Raw genomic sequence first — 20,072 nt, 5'->3', positions numbered from 1 at the left:
CTTATAAAACTTGTCCGAATTACTTTCTTACAAATTCAATTCCTTAGATAAATTTATATGTAAAGAATGAATGATGATGCAAACTACTCAATCACAATTAATAACAAGTAATTAAAAAGTGTAGGGAAAGAAGAATTGTAAACGTAATTTATACTGGTTCAGTCAATCCTACCTACATCCAGTCCTCAAGTCTCCAACATGAGATTTTCACTATTCTTGTAACTCTTACAAGACTTGAAAATCCTCCAACACCTCAGAACTCTCTTTCCTTGTGTTGAGATTCAAAAATCAACAAGGAGAAAAACTCTTTCTCCTTCACAAATCCAATGATCAATTTGAAATTATAGAATAACTCTCTTTTAAGAGTAGATATACATTTTTATGATCTTAATGAACTCTTTTAGAATAATGCATGTAGTAACCCAATTTCGTCCGGGAAATGTCAATTTTGTTTAAAAAATAGCAAAAAAAGGTATGTACAAAAAAGAATAAAAAAGACAAAAATATAGAAGGCAAATGTAACACCTCATTTCTTATATTTTTATGGGGGATAATTTAGTAATTTTAATATGATTTTAGAAGCCTAGAACGGGCCATTCCAACCTTCCAAAAAGATCTAAAATTTCTAGCCCAAAACGGGCCGTTCCAACCTTCCAAAAGGTCCTAAAATTTCTAGCCTGGAACGGGTCGTTCCCAAACTGGAACGGGCCGTTCCAACCTTCCAAAAAACCTTAAAATTTCTAGCCCAGAACGGACCATTCCCACAACTGGAACGGGTCGTTCCCAAACTGGAACGGGTCGTTCTAATTTTCAAAAAGACCTATATTTTTTAGCCTAGAACGGCCGTTTCCATACTAACAAAATACCTAAAATTTTTAGCCCGGAATGAGCCGTTCCGAAACTGGAACAGGCCGTTCCAAAAATGGTCGTTGTGAGTAAAATTGTAACCCCGGAACGGGCCGTTCTGGATTCAGAACGGGCCGTTCCGGATTCAGAACGGGCCGTTCTGGTCCCTCCTGAAAGTCTATAAATAGCGGCCCTTGCCTTCCCAAAGGGCACCCAACACACACAGATCTCCACCTTGGACCAGAGGGAACCCAGAGGAAGAGACTCACTTTTGTAGCGAAGAATTGTGAGTATATTAAACTCTCTTCTTTTTATTTTTTATTTTTATATTAGTAATATCTGCCTTAGTCTTTTTTTAAATTCAAAATATGATTAAATTCAAAATATAGTATTAGAATATTCAATATAGATATTTGAAGTATTTGTATCAAAAGTTTTATTGGAGGAATGGTTAATTAGATGTGACATCTTTTTAACCTTTGAATTTAAAGTACAAGTTGTGACAGCTTATCTTTAAATTTTTTCTCCAAAAACAAAAATATCCAACCAAGAAATTTTTTAACCTCATAACATCTTTAGCAATAATTATAATTAAAATTTTATTGAATTGACTTTGGTGTACACTTTAGTCAATTTTATATTTTTAGGGTGAATGAGCTGAGATAGTCAAGAATCCTATATTTCACAAAAATAAAATTTAATTAAAAAATATCAACACACAAATATTTTCTACAAAGAACTACGTGACTCTGATTCTTCATTACACATGAAGATACGTAGGAGCAAAAACTAAATCTTGTCGAGCCAAAAAAAATAAAAAAATATATTATCCTCCTTTTTATATAACAATAATAATTTTAACCTTTTTTCAATGCATAAATTAGTTAAATAAAATATATTTGATTATTTTAGTGAGATAAATATTTTTTTATAAATTATAAATAATTAGTTTAATTAATTAAAGGTAATCGTCTTAGGACGAACGTCGTGAGGTGCTAATACCTTCCTCACACGTAATCGACTCCCGAACTCAAAATTTTGGTTTTCGTACACTATTTTATATTTTATGGTTTTTCCAATATTTTTTCGTAAAAAATAATATTGGTGGCGACTCCTATTTTTCAATTTATTTTTCGTCGTCCCGTCGCGACCGAGGTTGCTACAATGCAAATGAATTTGGCCAAGATGTTTTTGTATATGACTTTTTCATAATAGAGTTCGTAACCTTCTTCTAAAAAATTATAGGTATTTATAGACAATTATTTCTTAGGTTGTGCCTTTTCATGAAAAGTTGTAACTCTTTATAATTTTTCAGAAAAGTTGTTATGATAATCGATTACAAGACTTGGTAATCGATTACAATGGTTTTAAGTTCAAAAAATTTGAAACGTTGTATCTTTTAAATTCAAATTTTTGAAGTTTTCTCTTCTAGTAATCGATTACAAGGTCTGGTAATCGATTACGAGAACACATTTTGTATTCAGAATTTGAATTTTGAAGTTTCCTTGTTCTGGTAATGGTTTACCAGAACATATTTTTGCATTGTTTCAAAAAAATTTATGTAGAAAACTTCATGTCAATAATTTCTTTCACAAATCTCTTTTAAGAAATGATTTGAACTATTCTTTAAAGCTTTTGTTAAGTCTTTCAAAAATATTTTTACTTACTTTCAAAAGATTTAAAACTTGCTTAAATTTAAAGAGATTAATTTGAGATTTTTGAAAACTTATTCTTAAGGCCAAGCATACTTGCAATTCTAAAAGATTATTTTACATTCGTAGCTAAGTTAAGAAGACTTATCTATGTAAAATTTGAGATCTTTTTCTTGCATCAACTTGCTTTAGCACAACCTTGATTCTTCTTCAATGCTTTATAATCACTTTGGCATCATCAAAACATTTGTGAATATTTTCTTCCACAGAAAAAATTGTTTTCTTTCACAGGAAAAGTTTTTTCATCAAATACCACATGTGTGGAGACATAAATCTTTCCAGATGATGTCATGCACTTATAACCCTTATGAATTGTACTATACCCTAAAAAGATACACAATTGAGATCTTGGATCCATTTTTATCCTGTTGTAAGGTCTTAAATGAGGGAAACAAACACAACCAAATGGCTTAAAGAGAGTATAATTAGGAGGTTTATGAAACAACATTTCAAAAGGGGATTTCCATTGTATTACGGATGAAGGTATTCTATTTATGAAAAACTCCAAAATAGAAAAGACAAACCATAATCAGTTAATAATGTGAGCCAGTTTCAGTCAAGTGCCTATGTTTTCTCTCAGCTGATCCATTTTGTTCATGAGTATGTGCAAAATTAAATCTATGTTGAATACCATTTTGCTTGCGAAATTTAGAAAAAGCAATGTACTCTTTGCCTTCATCAGTTTGTAAGGTTTTTATTTTTTTTGTTTAACTGAAGTTCAACCATATTCTTGAATTGAATAAAACAATTTAGAGCTTCAGATTTAGTATGTAAGAAATAAATCCATGTAAGCCTTGAAAAAGCATCTACAAAAATTATATAATACCTGAATCCATCTCTACTTGGTGTAGGTGAAGGGCCCCAGATATCAAAATAGATCATTTTTAATGATCTAGGATTGGCGGGACTTGAATTTTTCTCAATACACTCCCTAATGTCCAGCACTATTGGGCTTGGTACGTGGATAAATGATAGGTGACCCTTTTTAATGATCTAGGGTTGGCGGGACTTGAGTTTTTCTCAATACACTCCCTAATGTCCAGCACTATTGGGCTTGGTACGTGGATAAATGATAGGTGACCCTTTTTAATGATCTAGGATTGACAGGACTTGAGTTTTTCTCAATACACCCCTCATGTCCAGCACTAGTACATGGATAAATGGTGGGTGACCCTTTTAAAGTGGTTCTAAATGGCTCTGATATACCATGTTGAGAAACAGAACTAAAGAAGAGAAAATTATTATTATTTTGTTGATGACTGATACATGACAGATACAGGATATATATAAGTTTATAAAGCAAATAATAAAACTAATAATAAAAGTTGTTATAAAAGAAAATGACAAGTATCCTTTATACTCTCAATTATTTGAGTATTGTCTTTTTTATATTTTTTTTTATAAAATTATTAGGATATTAAAATTATCCTTAGAAACATCCATAATAGACAGTACATATATCTCTTATATAGTTTTTCATTCTCAAAATTTGTAATTTTTTTCCAGTGTAAAATATCTAGATTTATATCATTTTGAAGGATAATTATTGGATTCTTAAAAAAAACATATCAAAAATACTCTTTTAAGAATCAATGTCATTTTTTTCTTTCTTTTTTTCATTTTAGATGATCAGAAAGTTATTTTCTAGATAATATATTTAAACTCAAACAATTAAACAAGTATAAAAAGAAAACTACATTATAATCTATATATGGATCAAATAATTCTTTAATGAACAAATACCAATAAAATAAAATAATAGTACCTGATATGAGTACTTATTTTTAAATCTTCATCTTAAACTGTTAATTTGTTGTAATAGAAAAAAAAAATTAACAACAATCGTACATCACAAACAAGTTTACCATAACTAACAGACAAATGTTTTATAATTTAATTTTGAAATTCTAAAAGAGCATAAAATGTCACAATTAAGAGAATAAACAAAGAATAAATAAGAATAGATACAAAGGGAGAGAAAATATTTATAACCAACTTTTATGTATTAACAAAGAGAAATTATGCCTAAGAAAAATTAAAAAAAAAATCAATAATATATCAACTATCATAATTTTCTCTTTATATTTAAGATTATCAATTTATTTTTCTAAAATTATAGATAAATTTTTGTTAAGAAATAAAAATATCACCTTTTAATTAATTAATTATTGTTAATTTATTTATTTTTTATAATATTTATATATATATATATATATATATATATATATACTTATATAGAATAAAAAAAAATTAGTATCCCTTTGAAAATGGGGTCCAATCATTCACCTTAACTGCGCCTCAGAATCACCTGAACATACACATCTCTAAATAGTGCCAAACACAAATAATTCTTCTGCAATAAGATCAAAAGGAATCGATAAAAAAAGTTGGCGAAAAGAATAATTGATATTAGATAAACTTTTGCTACATACTTGTACGAGTTGTCTTTTTGTGTAAATATAAGTATTCACATAATGATAATGAAAATATTGAATATAGAATAAGCTTTAAGCAACTTTATAGAAGACAAAAGGAACCCAAACTGTGTCATATACATCAAAATATTATAATTTCCACGAAAACGATGGCTGGAGAGTTTGAGTTTCCATCCGAGGTTGGTAGTTTTGAACTTCACAAAATTACATATATTTTTAAAATATATTTTCGATGGAGACCCTGAATTAATTCTTGAGCATCCAACATTTTAAGAACCGAAGGAACTTGCATTGAAACATACCAAATTATATGCTATTGTAAAAATATAGTATAATATATGCAAGTGGTATTGATTACACTTTTTTAACCAACGTTGGGTAATATAACCTTTTCTATTAGATGTATAACTTTATTAAGATTATTGTGTTATTAATTAATAAATTTTATTAAGATAATTGTGCACTTTAAAATATTTGATTGAAATTTTGTATATATGACATAATATTCCAAAATTAACAATTAAAAATTAATCTGTATTTATCATACGAGACTTATATACATTTCTTATAAACAATAATTAACTATTTCTCTTTTTAAAATTTAAATTATCCCAAACCCTATTAATAAAAATATAACATATTTAAAATTTAAATTAATAAGTAAAATAGTTTTTATTATATTAATCTAATTAATTTGTTTTATAATCAAAGTTGGTAAGGTGAATTTTTCTTTTTTGCAAATTTTCCAAAGTTAACATGACTCTCAGCCGAAAAGTAAACAAAGCATAATTTGATTAATTCCATTCCACGAACTATTTTTCTAATTCAAAGGACAAAATTTGAAGTTGCAGATTCCATCGCCCACCATAGTTGAATTGGATTCCACTGATTCCTTTGCTCCATGAAGAAATAGAAAAGATACCATTTCTACTAACAATAGTAACATGTGACACTTTTCATTAGAATCCAACATACTTGGAAGATTTTCAATGTCAGAGCACAATGAATATGTTAATTAAACTTTGTCAAAATCTACTCAACGTGTATTTAATTTTCAAGGAAATCTGATATTTTATTGCTTTATTATGTGATTTGATGATTCGAATCAGTGCCATAAAATAATGAGCTGTTTTTAGAATATGAATGAAAAAACTCTGTTGTTCATATGTATGTTTGAAGAGATAATATAAAAAAAGAGTGGAAACATAAAAAAGATTATCCTGTATTTATTTTGTACGACAAGAAGGTCCAAGGTCAGAGGCAGAGTAGCAGTTGCACATGCATTTCCAGGTCATTTTTTTTTGCATAATATTAAAAGTCCAGACACTGCCATTAATTGATTATAGTTGAATATATGGAAATACAACTACATTATTTACCAGATAAATATTTTAATATTTAACTTTATTTTTTGTATTTTTTTAACAAATTTATGTATATGTATTTTCCCCTTGAAGTATTATTACTATTATTATTATTATTATATTTTTATATTATAAAAATTATATTAGAATATAATATAAAAAACTATCAGTTGGATAAAACGTTGTAAATAACTCCATTATAGCCCCCCTAGAGTGTTTAAATTACACCATTTTTTACAAGCCTGTTTCTCAATAAATTAGATTTTAATTAGAAAAGTGATTTTATTTAGAAGAAAATTTGAGTAAATTATTTTTATTTATTTTTTGTAATGTTAATACACACACCAAAAAAAAGTATATTTAAAAATCGTTTCCAGAGTAATTTTTAAAATAATTATATCTTTACAAAAGTCAACAATTTTATTATACATTACAATTTATGCTTGAATTACAATTTTTTTTTTTACTGGTTCAGTGTTTTCTAATTAAATTCAACTATTTTACACTTAAAAAAACTTTTATTTGAAACGTAATTGTAATAAAAATATTGAGTTAAGAGGACTTTTTTTAATATTTATAAATGTGATTAATTTTACTCCCAGTGCGATTTCCGTGAATTAAAAAAATGTGATTTTACTTTCCTACAAAAATCACAAAATACAACTTTCTCATTTAGGGTTTTAGAATATGTTTGGGTCTGTTTGGTTGTAAAGTTGATTTTACCTTAATGATGAGAAATATATTATAAAATTAGAAAATACTAATGATACTCTTAACATTTTTTTTAATATATTCCTTTTTATTAGTTCAAATTTATAAAAATAAAAATTTACAAAATTTTGTGAATCTAACATTTTTTTAATAAATATTTCTTATATTTTTATAAATTTTAATAAATTTTAATCGATAGTTGAGAATTGTCTTATAAAAAATGTGTGAGAGGATGTATTATATTAACAATCCTCTTCTACACTTTATTAAACACAATCTTCTTGTTGTAACTGGAACTTTAGGTTGATGTGACCTAAGAATAGCATATGCAGTCTTTAATTCCTTTGTCTCTAAAAAAAAATTAAAAAAATTGATTATATAAAAGTTAATTAAGTTGAAATTGATAATTTGTCTAATCTTTTCCTCTTATTTAAAATGGTGAAAGGAAAGATATGGTTTTGCTGGGAATGGGAGGTTTTAAAACAGACTAAAAGTAAATCATAAATGATGAGTAAATGTAATCACAAATCATGAATTAATATAATACATTGCTAGTTCTTCGTCTCTTGGATATTAACATTAATTAGATAGCAATAACTCAAAACAAAAAGTATTATGAGACACTTTTTTTTTTTTACAGCAATTATTAGACACTATCAAAGATTTTTTGGCGGGTAAGACAATATTGTTACGGAATCCTGTATCCTAGATGATACATCCCATACGGTGCAAATGATGGTTTCATGTCTACACCAGCATCATGCAAATAAATATGGTGCAAATACTCTAAACTCTACCCTTTATATTCTTGTCATTATTCAAACTTGAGAAATAAGTGGGAGGATGCTAAAGAAAAATAAATAAATAAAATAAAAGAAAAATTCAATGAAACATAATAGCAGTGTTGGAAAACTAGGAACTTACTTTTGATATAGGAAAAATGACTTAGTTTCAATTTTTTTTTATTCTAAAATTGATAACTAAATATTAATTTATGCTCACAGAACTAATTTCTATTCACAAAGTATTGTTTCAAGCCAATATTCCTTTAATTGTCTAGATGGAAATTAAATTAAATTAAAGTTTGAGTGCCTCTCTGAGAAAGTTTTCTAAGAAAAAATAATCATTTTTTCTTTCAATAACTCTTTTAAAGAAGGCTAAAAACCTATTTTGGTCCCTTATAATAATTGTTTGTTTCAATTTAGTCTCACTTTTATTTTTGGTCTCAATTTGGTCCCTAATAAATTAATTGGTCTCAATTTGATCCCTAATAAATTAATTGGTTTCAATTTGGAACTTCAGTCCAAATTATTTAAACGGAATTAACTGTGTGGCCACATGGATGCCACGTAGATGCATAGGTGGATGCCACGTGGATGCCAATTTTTTTGAAAACACCTGGAACCAGAACGGCCCGTTCTGAAACCAGAACGGGTCGTTCTGGTTACACTTTTGGTGTGTTAATTTTACATCCGGAACGACCCGTTCCAGGTGCAAAATTTACACACTAAAAGTGCAACCAGAACGGGCCATTCTGGTTTCAGAACGGACCGTTCTGGTTCCAGACTGCTAAGCATAAGCGATCAATGATTATAGTTCACGGTTGTGAATCATGGAAGGAAAAAGACCCAAAGCATTTCAAGCACTGAATTTGATAATATTGTCAATGAAATTGATAACTTCAATTGCTAAACAGTTAGGCTATACAGTGTATTATTAAGGACAATGCAATGTATCACTAAAGGCAATATATGGTAGCAGATTTTATTTCATTTCAAACTGGAGTGAACCACTTACTACCAAATTGACACTATACAGTAAAGGATGAAATGACATAGTATTTTTCTTTGAAGTCATTAACGATGTACCCCAACAACACACTACTACATTTTAACTCTTTAGCAACATTTTCTTTCTTACATTTGTTAAAATGTTACTATATATTGAATAAATAAATTATTTTGTAACATTTTTTTGAAAAATGTCATTAGATAGAGTAACATTTTTTATTTCAATATTATTCTTTTCAATTGTTTTCAAAATCAAAGTTCCATATCGAGTAAAAAAAATGTCATATAGGTTATTTTGTAACATTTTTTTTTTAAAAAGTTACTATAAGTGCTTATAAAATCAAAGTCCCACATCGAATAAAAAAAAGTATATTTCTCTCATATCTAAATGTTATCCATAATTAAAGTTCCACATCGAATAAACGAATGACTCATAAAGAGTATATATAATCATATAGTTATACTCAAGATAAATAAACTTTAATATTTTATATGTAATTAGTGGTGACTAATTAAAGAGATCTTCAATCTTCTCTTAAAGAATCCTTAGGAGTATAGGATATATAAAAAAAATATAGTAATTGAGATTAATATCTAAATTAAAATTAATTATTTTATAAAATTAACAAAAATTTAGCAACATTATTAAAATGTTACAAAAATACTACTTTGATAACATTTGAAAAATGTTGCCTAATTGTATAAAAATGTTACTAAAAGTCTTTAGCAACATGGACTATATACAACATTTGATAATATGTTGCTAAAGACTTTTAGTAACATTTTTATACAATTAAGTAACAATTTTCAAATGTTACTAAATATTTATTGTGTTGTAGTGACAACAACCTGTTCTTGAAGAGGTAGAACCTGAAGTAAAGGAAGAGGATACACAGGACTAACATTTCACCACAACCATATGCAGGGACAGATCTAAGTTAATCATAGTGGGGGCAAGTGCCCCCACTAAAAATTTTTTCATTCTTTTTTTTTATATATAAAATATTAATACTTTTATAAAATATATATTATTAATTATATTTTAATTATGTTGATATATCTAATATAATAAATATATTAATAATTAATTTTATTTTATTGTTTAATTGTTTTTTATTTTGTGGTAAAATTATCTTCATTTTTAATGAAGAAAAAATTTATTTACTTCAAGAGTAAGTCTTGATAGATTTATTCTATTTAATAATTAATGTTCTATATCAAATTTTTAAGAATTTAATTGTTAAATTAAAAAGTTGTTCATGTATAGATCAAATTTATAAAAAAAATTTAAAAAATTAAAAATCATATGATACTTCGTTAAATTAATTCAAATTAACATATAAAATATTTTTGTTTTAAATGAGTGTAAAAATTTAGAGGACACTAAAAGAAAATAAATTAATAATTTTATTATGTTTATCCTATTAATTTTTATCATTTTATTCCTCTAATTTTAAATAAGTTGCAAAAAATTATAAAGTAACACTTAAATATTCTTTCAGACAGAAAGAGAAAAAGAAAAAGTTATTACTCTATTTATAAGACAATTGTATTTTATAAAAATAAATAATTTTAAAATTTTTACCATAAAAAATATTTTTCAAAATTATTATATTTTTAATAAAAATAATAAAGAATATTCTATTCACACAGTCTTGGAACGAGCCGTTCTGAAACTAGAACAACCTATTCTGGTTTCAGAACGACCCGTTCTGATGTACTGGTGGTGTGTTAATTTTGCATCTAGAACGGCCCGTTTCAGATGCAAAATTAACACACCAAGAGTGCATCCAGAACAGTCCGGTTTCAGAACGGGCCGTTCTGATTCCAGGTGTTTTCACAAAATTTGGCGTCCACGTGGTATCCACGTATGCATCTACGTGGCATCCACGTGGCCAACAGTTAACTTCGTTTAAATAATTTGGACGGAAGTCCCAAATTGAAACCAATTGACTTATGAAGGACCAAATTTAGGCCAAAAATAAAAGTAAGACTAAATTAAAACAAACAATTATTATAAGGGACCAAAATAAGTTTTTAGCCTTTAAAGACATATAAAACAATAATTAATTTTTAAAATAGATTAATCCGCAGCCACATCTATTGGGCTTTATTAGCTATAGGGGCCTCATAAGCCTTTCCCTAAACTTCAACAAAGCAAGTTTCGTATTACAATTTGCATTTTTGCAGCATAACACTGACTTCTTAAACGAGTTCTTTGTCCTTACTCCTAACCCACAAATTTCTATTTCAATCCTGGTTTAGGCCTAGTGTTCCTCAAAGGTGGGGTCCACTATGATATATGTTATCTTATGAATGATGACCAAACATTTTGATATAAGGAATCCTATATATTCCGAAACATTCCTCGGATTCATCCTCCGAAATTTCATACTTTTAATAACTTGTGGGAAACTTTAGATAAAACATTTTTTCAATTTTAATATTTTGAAATTTCATACTTAGGAAGATTTTTGGGTCGGTATGTTTCGGAGGAAGAATTATTTCTCTTATGATATACATTATATGTATCCAATCTATGATGCATTGTTGTAAATGGCAAGTGTCTGGAACATCAATTAGAGCACTGATTGTGCGAATCAACAAGTAATTTGGCCAAACATAAACAAAATCAAACTAAAAAGTCATGGTCAAAAAGCATGAGAAGAGTGAAACATCGAACAAAATAGGGAAAACATGCGCCTCAACTTTGGGTTAGGCATCATGTGACTAAGTTTGGATCTGGGTCGTGTAATAGAAGGATTGCACTCATAAGTCAATGCACAGTTCAATTCAGCAGAGATGATCTGATATCAACTTATATATTAGCCATGGTTGGTTTATCTCTGAATATTATCTCCATTGAAACATTTAAAGTGGTACATTTGAATGTAGTATGCAACTAGTAGGTTATAATAAATTAATTGAAGTGTATTATTTTCTTCTCTTTTTTTACATAAATGTGTATTATTTTCTTACTACCATCAAATCAAGGACTCTAGATTATGTCTTGGTTTAATAAGTTTGTTAATACAACAGTATAATGAGTTTTAATTTTCGTCCTATAAAAAAGTTTGATTAGGTCCTAATATTTTTTAAAAAAAATTGAAAATGAAATTATGATCCTTATCAACATTTGCTATAATTATTTATTTGTCATTCTATATCATTTCAAATGGATTATAATAGTCTCACAAGGGTAATATGACTTTAAATTTCTTCACTTCTACTGGTCAGAACTTGAGATTAAATTTTATTTCTTTTGTGTTTTATATCCTCCTATATAAATTTACACTGAAATGAAATATGCGATTCATAATAAGTCTACAAAAACGTTGATGACTAACTCTAACCATGTCTTACTCTAATCTAGAATTTTATGAATAAAAGAAATTCAAACTGACTGTTGACATTAAATATTTAAATAAATGCCATATCACTAAGTGATATTAGGATTTTTAAAAACAAATATGCTTTATGTCAATAAATATGACAATTTTTGGTTTAAGTTATGCAAAAAAAAAAAAAAAACTCGTTTTAATTCTTGCGACGGTAGGACCAAACACAAACTGTTGTAGTTTGCAAGATCGAAAAAAACAGAGACTAAAAACAAAAGGTTATATATTTGGAAAGACTAAAAAAACTCATTATATTTGATTAGGACAAAACAAAAAAGTGTTGCTGACAGATAATCCATCCCAAGGACCAAAACATGTAATGACGAATATCGCAAGGATAATTTATTTACAGAAACATTATGTTTACAAATATCTTTAACATACTTAAACCTTAAAAAGAATTATGAGAACTAAATCAAAAAATAAATTAAATAATTAAAAACCAACATTTATCATATTCACAAGAATTTATAAATATATTTAAATCTTATTTTTCTTATTTATTTTTGCAACTACCATATTACTTAAATTTCGTTGCAGTTGCTGCACTACTCTGGTTCACTGATCCGGGAGACCAATTATGAATTAAAATTGTGATATGAAATGAGATGCATAAGAACGATGTGTAACCAAATATCATGGGTGGGAATACTACCTCCATGACAGCGAATACAAGGCTTATGTCAAGGACCTTGAATCAAATGATAAGAAAATCCACTACATTATATAAATAAGTAAAAGGAGTTTATTGGGGGTATTATTAGAGCATTTTTTGAAAACTTTTCTAATAAAAATTTTTTGATAAAAAAAAACTCTTAAACACTCTTTTAAACTTGTCTTCAAACATGCTTAAGGTAAAATATTGAAGAACAACCAAAGAGGTAGTGTTAGTGATGGTCAAACTCTTGCTGATGAGAACTTATTCAATACATTAGTGGAGAGAACCTATTTAATGTTTCACAGTGGAAAGCCGAGCCATGAATTTTTATTATTAAATTAAATATGTTGAGTTCCTACAAATAAAAAAAATGATCACTTTTAATCTCTAAGTTAAAATCATTCCTTTTAATCTCATTTTTGAAAATTTATAATGCGATCCACTTACGGAAAACAAAGGGAAGGATAAAGACCACATCCAACTCATTTTCTTAAAGGAGGAACTAAAAGGAAACAATTTTTTTTTTGATTCAAAGTCAAAATTTCCTTCTTTATAAGAATTAAAAACACATTTAATCTTTTTTATTTTATATTCTTTCTTTGTAAGGGACTGCTAGTGGTATTGTACAACGAGTGCTTGGGTGTTAAAAATCTCTTATCCTGTCCCTAGAAAAGTATAATGAACTTTGATAGTGGCAGTTTTTTTTACCTATTATAAGCAATCTTTGATGAACTTTGATAAAAATCTACTAGAGGGTAACAATGAAATGAACAAATATTGAGGAAAAATATAAGCAATTTTTTCAACAAGAAAATTCATGAACTCAGTGATTGATAACCTAATGGTCCTTGCAAGTCATCCTGTCTCCTATCACTTCTTCCCATCAATGATGGCATCCAAGGGAATAGCTTAGTTAACTCCTTGCTTATTTTACTAGTCCTAAATTGTTTATCATTGATTCCAAATTTTGCTCTTTCAATAGCTTCCATTATATCTTCCCTTGCCACAGTTTCACAACCTGCAAAATCCAAATATTGACACATGACTTATTGGTCTCTACTACTAAAGTTGTCAGACTTGAAAGTGTAAACATGAATTATTTAAGCACAAGCAAACTCAATGAAGTTGTCAATGAAAGAAGAGAGAAGAATAAGGAATAAGATAATAGGTGGCTAACAAAAATATGATATTATTTCTCTAATAAGTTGAACCAATCACATCAAATATCAAACTTGTAAGTCGGTATTTACCTCTACGAGCAGCAAGCAAAGCAGCTTCATTGACAACATTTGCCAGATCAGCACCTACAAAACCAGTAGTCAGAGAAGCAATTAAATGGCAAATGATGTTAGTGTCCTCCTCCAAAGGAACTCCTCTTAGATGCACGGCCAGTATCTTTCTCCTTCCAACTTCATCAGGTTCACCAACATATACTTTTCTTGAGAAACGACCAGGGCGACATAGAGCTTGATCCAAGGCTTCTGGCCGGTTAGTTGCTGCAATGACAACCACTCTCATCTCTGATTCAAATCCATCCATTTCTGTCAGCAACTACATAGACAGAAAATACTTTAAAGTTCAGCTTAAAGATATGTACCAACCATTGAGTGCATATGAAAATTTTGTAACTTTCATACTTAAAATTCCAATTAACATATGAAGTATTTGTCTTTCATGTAGAAATTACATATTAATATACTAAGGGTCTGTTAGGGTAAATTTTTTTAGAAACACTTCTAGGAGAGAAAAATATAAAGGAAAAATGAAATAATCTTCTCCATAAAAGCTAAAACTATTTATGCATAAACTAATTTGTAAAAATTCTCTCCTATTAATTTCTCCAAAATCTTAATTTTAACTTATGCTGTGCATAAGCTAATTTTAACTTATAGAGAAGTTTATATCAATTTTCCTTCCATTTTTTTCTCCTAGAAGTGTTTTATAAAAAAACAAATCCAAACAGACCCTAATACTGTGAAATAATTAAAGAAACTGGACTTTTGAACATTATCTTCCAACCACACGTTACTCAAAACATACGGAATATGAGAATGCTGAGTATTCAGTAGTGAGCCATAACCAATTTTCATCATTTGATTCTGCTAAAGACATACAATGTATTAAGAAAACTTGCCTGGTTTAACGTCTGGTCACGTTCATCATTAAAACTTCTACCGCGCCTGCCACCAACTGCATCAAGTTCATCAATGAATATGATTGATGGTGCAAATTTCCTTGCTGCATTGAAAAGGTCTCTGATTCTAGCTGCCCCTCTTCCAACAAACAATTCCACAAACTCACTGGCAGATACAGTGAAAAAGGGTACACCTGCTTCCCCTGCCACTGCACGTGCAAGTAGTGTCTTCCCAGTTCCAGGAGGACCCACCAGCAACACACCTCTAGGTAACTTTGCCCCTAGCTTTTGGTAATTTATATCCCCTTGCAGACATGAAACTATCTACAAAAAAGGGACTGTGTCAATAACAATAACACAATAAAGTTGCTTAAGCATCAACAAGAAAAATTCTACAAAAATTATAAATAATCAATACATAAAGGCATTGGGTTAAAAAAGTACTTTAATCCACTCTAGCATAATTGAAAATTCATTTTCCAATTGTAACAATTTAGTCCTTCATATTCAATCATTGGATCTTGATTGAGGGCCAATTAATTGACTGAATATGATGTAACATTCTTCCTTGCTTCGTCCTAAACCTTTTCACATTGTTTGTCTCTCTATCTCTCTCAGCCTAACTCTTCCAAACCAATATTTCCTCTCTCTAATATTTTTCAACAAAATGGTCAAATATCTCAAAGCAATCTACATTGGATATTAATCGGTGAATATGTTACAAACCAAGAGAGAAGAAATGGAAAATTAATAGAAACAAATGAGAAGAAAGGAACAATTTTTTAAAAGATTGAGAATAAGAGAGGTCTCTCCTCCATGGATTTTTCCCTTTCACAAAGAATTTATCCTTTCACACAAAAAACTATCAAATTCACTGAATGAATCCCTCTAAATCCGATTTCCCTATTTATCTTACCAACCCCTTGTAACTTACTAACTGACTAGTCTAACAAACTAACAAAAGGACTAACTATCTAATACCTGTCCTTATTATTCAACTCATACTTCGCATACAAATATGATATAACATTCCAAACTACAACATTTTGATGTCATCGGGTTTACTTTCAACATAATGCATCTAATTGCCATAGTTACACACATAACTTTGAGGCAAGAGTAATTTTAGATACCAACTTTTAAGCATATCTAATTGGAAGGTAAACCTTGTTTCAATGTCCTAATTATCCAACCCTGCTTTAGTATGCTCATGTGGAAACAGCTAGGAGTATTAGCAGCTAATCCTAGAATATTTAAATAATAAATCAAAGAAAAACTATGCAGAGAAATGCATTACTGCTTACATTTCATGATTGAAAAGATCTAACCTAAGAGCATAACAGAATTAACCTTAGTAATAAATGATTTTTGTTTTCTACAAAAAAAAAAATTGATTTTCACATGATCGAAGTTTTCTTAATCTGGACAGTCAAATTGATTTGAACATAATATATATTCCGAGATAATAAATTCTGAATTTGATTAAAAATACTATACACTGTAACATCTCAAATTTTAGACCATGAAATTAGTGGCACTTTCATAGCCCTTGATAGATAATAAAGGTTTTAAGCCTTTTATACCATGTCATAAGCTAAATACTGTACTATTATTCAAACTACTAATTCCAACTTCCAAGTGATAAATTAATAGAGATGCAAAATGAAATAATAAAGAAAAGATGCTTATCATTTCTAGTAAATCACTACTATCTACCAACACTTATTCGGTTTATAATACTGCCAAGTCAGTTAGCCACATAGTTCTTCTTGCTACGTTATAAACTAAAGATAGCAATCTTTCAGCCGTGTGATTTTGAGAATTCAAAAGGAAAAGAAAAGGACAGCCAAACCAATTCACATTCCAATATTACTATAGCACAAACAACCAATTAGTGCTAGTGCACCACACATTCTGAATCTTTTCTAAAATTAAGTCCCAATGGATTGCTATCTGCACACTCAACTCGTGCTTAGTCACGAATACAACAGGAAATTTCCCCAGAGGAGGAAAAAGTAATCACATCACTTCAGCAGTAGAGTCTGTTTGGATACAAGTTTAAAAGTGTTTCTAAAAGTTTTTCTTTTGAAAATAAAGAGTATCTTTGAGTAGAAAAGTTCTAAGAAACACTTCTAACTTTTATCCAAACATACTCTTAACCAAATTAAGAAACAACAAAAATCACTTTTATATTACATAATTATCATTAACAGTTTAGCATCAGTAGTATGAGATAATTACCTCCATGAGCTCTACTTTTGCAGAATCAACACCTTCCACATCATCAAATCCAACTGTCTGACTATTAGGTCTCTGTTTCCTTGCAGGACTATTAGCAGCAGAAAGTTGACGATATAAAAGCCACATCAATGGAATTAAAGGTATCCACAGTGTTATTACAGTGATCAAAGTACTCCTCATTGACATCAACACAGATTGAGGGGCAGAGCTATATGTAACCCCCTTTTCTCTCATCAAACTAACAAGGAACTTTTCATCGTGATCTATTTTTCTTGTGGAATACTGCCACTCAGGGATTGAAGCTCGAGGCTTAGAGAATTTCTTCAGTATATTCACCACCGGAGTTTGGGCAGCTCTAGAAGTACCCTCACTCCCAATCTTATCAACATTCTTATCAATTGAAACATCTTTCACCTCAGATTCTTCACCAGAAACCTGATCATTTTCAATAATCTGGCACTTCATATTGTAATATATGCGCCGTGACCCCTCTTCAACCAAAACTTTTTCAACATATCCATTCTGAAGGCTGGTGATCAAGTCAGAATATGGAACAGATTTTGGAGGGGGGAGTGCAGTCAATTTCAGAAACAGGAAACAAAGGCTGAACACAACAGAAAGCGAGGCAGAAAATGCCACTGCTCTAATGTTCTTACGAATAAAGATCCTCACCTCACTCAAAATGGACTCAATGGAAGCCCTTTTCATTCTCATGGCCAGTAACCGTAACCTCGGCCGCAATCTCAATGAAAACCTCTTCTTCATCCTATTACTTCCACCCTTACCAAAATGAGTCTTTCTCTCACCCTTGCTTCTACTCACAAGTGGCTCAATTTCATTGTTACTTGAAACACCATGTGGAGTCTTGCAACAATAAGGAACCCTCAATGAGGGAATTCTACTTTTACGACCACAATACCCAACATTATTGCTCCAAACCAATTCATGTTGAAAGTTGTAGCATTGGTTAAACCCTAGAGAAGTTAAAACAAATGAGCTAGTGCACAAACCTCCACACACCCCAAAATATCTTCTTTGAGCCACAGTTGGGGTAACAAATGACCCAGTATTGCAAGGTAAAGAAAAACAAGCCATGCTTTTTCCACAATCAAAGCTATGTACCCATAAAACCTGCTAGTGCCATGTAAACATCATTACCCCACAAAGAAAGGTTAAAGCTTGAAAACATAAAAAATTGCACAGAACCATTTATGTTGTAACGTGAACATGAACAAAAAACATTAACAAGAAGGGTATTGATTACCTGATCTCATGTTATCATGTTGAGTAAAACCAAGACAGGAATTGTGTGTCTAGTGGACGAGGAAGATGAACATAGTGCTGCTTCAATGTTGGTATATCTTCTCCTTTTATTTTTTCATATTGTTTTCGGTGAAAACATATATATCACTATATCTAGTTCAGCCTCGTACCTGGGTTTTTGTACTCCAAGATTCAACCCTGCGTTAATCAAAAAAATCGGTCCACTGGACCTATGACCCAACCCGATATTTAAATTAGTTGGTGGAGTGTTAATTTTGGGATAAATTATATTTTCGTTCCTCTTTAATTTTTTATATAGAATGTTGGTGACTCTAATTTAATTATGTAACTTTAGTTTATAATTTTAAAAAAATAAAATTTTAATAACGTTAAATTTAAACATGTGTAATGTATCAATATATAATTTGTATTTGTAGGATGATGGTTATTATGTTACATGCATGTAATTAATTGAAAATATTAAATACAATTAAGTTCTCACTTTCTGCGTAAACAATTTTCTTGATTTAAATAGTCAATGTATGTATATTTAACAATTGGATCAACATTAAGACAAATTAAAATTGAATAACCGAAATTGCTAAATTAAAATATATACCAACGTTATAGATTAAAAATTAAACAGACCAAAAATATAATTTAACATTACATTTAAAGAATTCAATTAGAATGAATAGATAATGCAAAAAAAATTTATTTTTCTATTCAATTATAAATCTTTTACAACAATTTTACTTATAAATTATTATCTTAAAAACCATAATAAATTTGAAATTTAATTAATTAACAATTTGTTTTTTACAATTTCCATGCAGGCATGAGAATTGAACTCAATTTTGATTAATACATATTGACAATTGTAAAAAAAAAATAATATATATTGACAAAAAAATGTCATAAATGTAATTATATCAAATATCTAATAAGAAGAAAAATAGAATAATCTAGATGCATTGATACTCTCTAGCGTTCAATTTATGTTGCAAAGAAGCTAACTACTCACACTTTCAAAAATATCACTTTTTTTTTTAATAGCAAAAAAAAGTTTATTTTATTGCTACAATAATAAGACTAAAACAAGTAGTGATTAGGCCATGATTTTATTTCGATAAACATGTTAGCACAACCCCAAGACAGAAAAACATATTAAAGGATTTTTAAACTGTTGGATGTGAAGCTTTTAAAATCAATAGTTCATTTTTTTTTCTTTCTTAGCCAACACACCCCTCATGCTTTGTTTGAAAGAGGGGAAGAATTGAGGGGGTATAAAAGAGAGTAGGTAATAATTAATTTAATAAGAAATAAGGAAAAAAAGTATAAAATTTGTGATTGTTTGATAGAATAAAATTAAATGAAAAGTAAAGAGAAATTAGTATTTATATATAATTATATTTTTATGTAAAAATATATTATTTAGATAATTGTATTTTTATTTTTTACTAACTAACTATTTAGATAATAATGTAGAGATAGTATTGTTCATACATTTTTTGGTTGAA

At 28.9% G+C, this 20,072-nt stretch overlaps 1 protein-coding gene across 1 annotated transcript; it reads right to left on the bottom strand.

The window, feature by feature from the left end:
* Positions 1–13,676: 13,676 nt before the first annotated feature.
* On the bottom strand, positions 13,677–18,736 carry LOC109789045 (cell division protein ftsH). The gene is made up of 5 exons (XM_020347910.3): positions 18,554–18,736; positions 17,290–18,420; positions 15,049–15,372; positions 14,165–14,465; positions 13,677–13,932 (listed from the first exon to the last, which is right to left on the bottom strand). Exons 2-5 carry the CDS (start codon positions 18,382–18,384, stop codon positions 13,730–13,732), a joined length of 1,923 nt encoding a protein of 640 aa, XP_020203499.2. The 5' UTR covers positions 18,385–18,420; positions 18,554–18,736; the 3' UTR covers positions 13,677–13,729.
* Between the last annotated feature and the right edge of the window lie 1,336 nt (positions 18,737–20,072).

This window comes from Cajanus cajan, chromosome 2 (assembly GCF_000230855.2).
Source record: "Cajanus cajan strain Asha chromosome 2, NIPB_CcT2T_4, whole genome shotgun sequence".
NCBI classification, from domain to species: Eukaryota; Viridiplantae; Streptophyta; class Magnoliopsida; order Fabales; family Fabaceae; genus Cajanus; species Cajanus cajan.
Note: the sequence above shows the minus strand (reverse complement) of the source record. Positions and strands in the feature narration are given on the sequence as shown.